At 38.7% G+C, this 1,298-nt stretch overlaps 1 protein-coding gene across 1 annotated transcript; it reads left to right on the top strand.

Moving 5' to 3' along the window:
* The first annotated feature begins 448 nt into the window (after positions 1-448).
* Positions 449-940, top strand: LOC147509690 (homeobox protein). Its single transcript, XM_086597886.1, has one exon. The coding sequence runs from the start codon at positions 449-451 to the stop codon at positions 938-940; it is 492 nt and encodes a 163-aa protein (XP_086454012.1).
* The last annotated feature ends 358 nt before the right edge of the window (positions 941-1,298 follow it).

The following is a 1,298-nucleotide window of genomic DNA, read 5'->3' as shown; positions in this document are numbered from 1 at the left end:
TCTTTTTAGTGGATGTGACCAATTTGCTACCCAACTGGAGATAAATCACTTCGAAGCAAGTTGTGAACTGGTCCAATTCTTAGTGCAGTAGTTTCAGCAAATACTGTCTAACCTGAGTCCAGTGAGCTGTGCCATCAAGAAAGAAAAAACAACTGAATTTTTTTTAGAGAAATTAGAAGAAATACATACTGTCAAATCAAAATGCAAAGCCAACGGTAAAGAGTGACAAATTGACAAACTTTAAAATTTTCAAATTTCAGAACATGGATCCGGCGTTATAAAGTTCCACTTCAAGCCGACCATCCCCATACCAACTTCTCTTTTTCTTTTTAAAAAGTGACCACTTGCTCATTTCAATAATTTCAAGCTTAGCTCCTCACTTTACTTGCACACACATTCTGTTCACTCTCGAATTTGCATCAAAGTTCCAGTCACTTGAGCCATACACATGATTAGATCTCTTAAGAAGCTGAAAATTTGGTCTAGAAGAAAAAAGAAAAAGAAAATCAGCCATGCACATTCCTATACTTCTCCCCCTACTCGCCCCGCTCCTCCTCCTCCTATCCATTGTTGTTCTTGCTCGTTTGCTCAACCGTCCGCTCCACCTTTACCTTCTTGGCTTGACTTCGAACAGAGCCACATTGCCAATACGGCTTTTGGTATGTTTGGTGATTCCAGTTTGGGCCAACCTATTTCAGAAGATCATATTGTACACGAAGAAATTGTTTCAGAGATCACTCCTCTGTGTCCCTCGTTTCCTATTAGTAGTACTCCATCTTATCAACAGTATATGGTTACAAGTCCTGTTTATGGTGTTCCAGTCGCGCCAGCTACACAAACAGAGAAATTTGGTGGAGTTTTCGGATGTGCTGTTAGTGTTGGAGCGAATCTAATCCGATGCTTTTGCCCTTGTTTCCGCTTTAGACAGCGACGTTGCTGATCTATCATAGTCATCAGAAGGATATGCATTGTTTATTTCTCCGAGAACAATATCCTTTTATTCGTATGGCGTATGCAGCAAATGGTGTGATAGTTTTGTTTCATTCCTATGACCCTTCAATTAGTAAATTCGCGCTTTTTCAGCTTTCCTTTCTTTTTATTAATGGATTATAAGAAGTATGTCGTTTCATCATTGTATCTTAGATACCACTATACACAATCCCAAGTGTGTGTAAATGTAGAATGTTCTGTACGCTTTCACAAAATAAAGCGAAGGGGTTGTTTGTTTTTTTGAGCTTATGAATGTTGAATGCTGAATGCTGGATGCTAAATTACATGCTAAATTCTAATATGCTTGT

The sequence above is a fragment of the Coptis chinensis genome, chromosome 3, assembly GCF_015680905.1.
Source record: "Coptis chinensis isolate HL-2020 chromosome 3, ASM1568090v1, whole genome shotgun sequence".
NCBI lineage: Eukaryota > Viridiplantae > Streptophyta > Magnoliopsida > Ranunculales > Ranunculaceae > Coptis > Coptis chinensis.
Note: the sequence above shows the minus strand (reverse complement) of the source record. Positions and strands in the feature narration are given on the sequence as shown.

Bases quoted from the DNA above. Each gene is read 5' to 3' on its own strand.
- LOC147509690 (XM_086597886.1), top strand. From the start codon at position 449: ATGATTAGATCTCTTAAGAAGCTGAAAATTTGGTCTAGAAGAAAAAAG.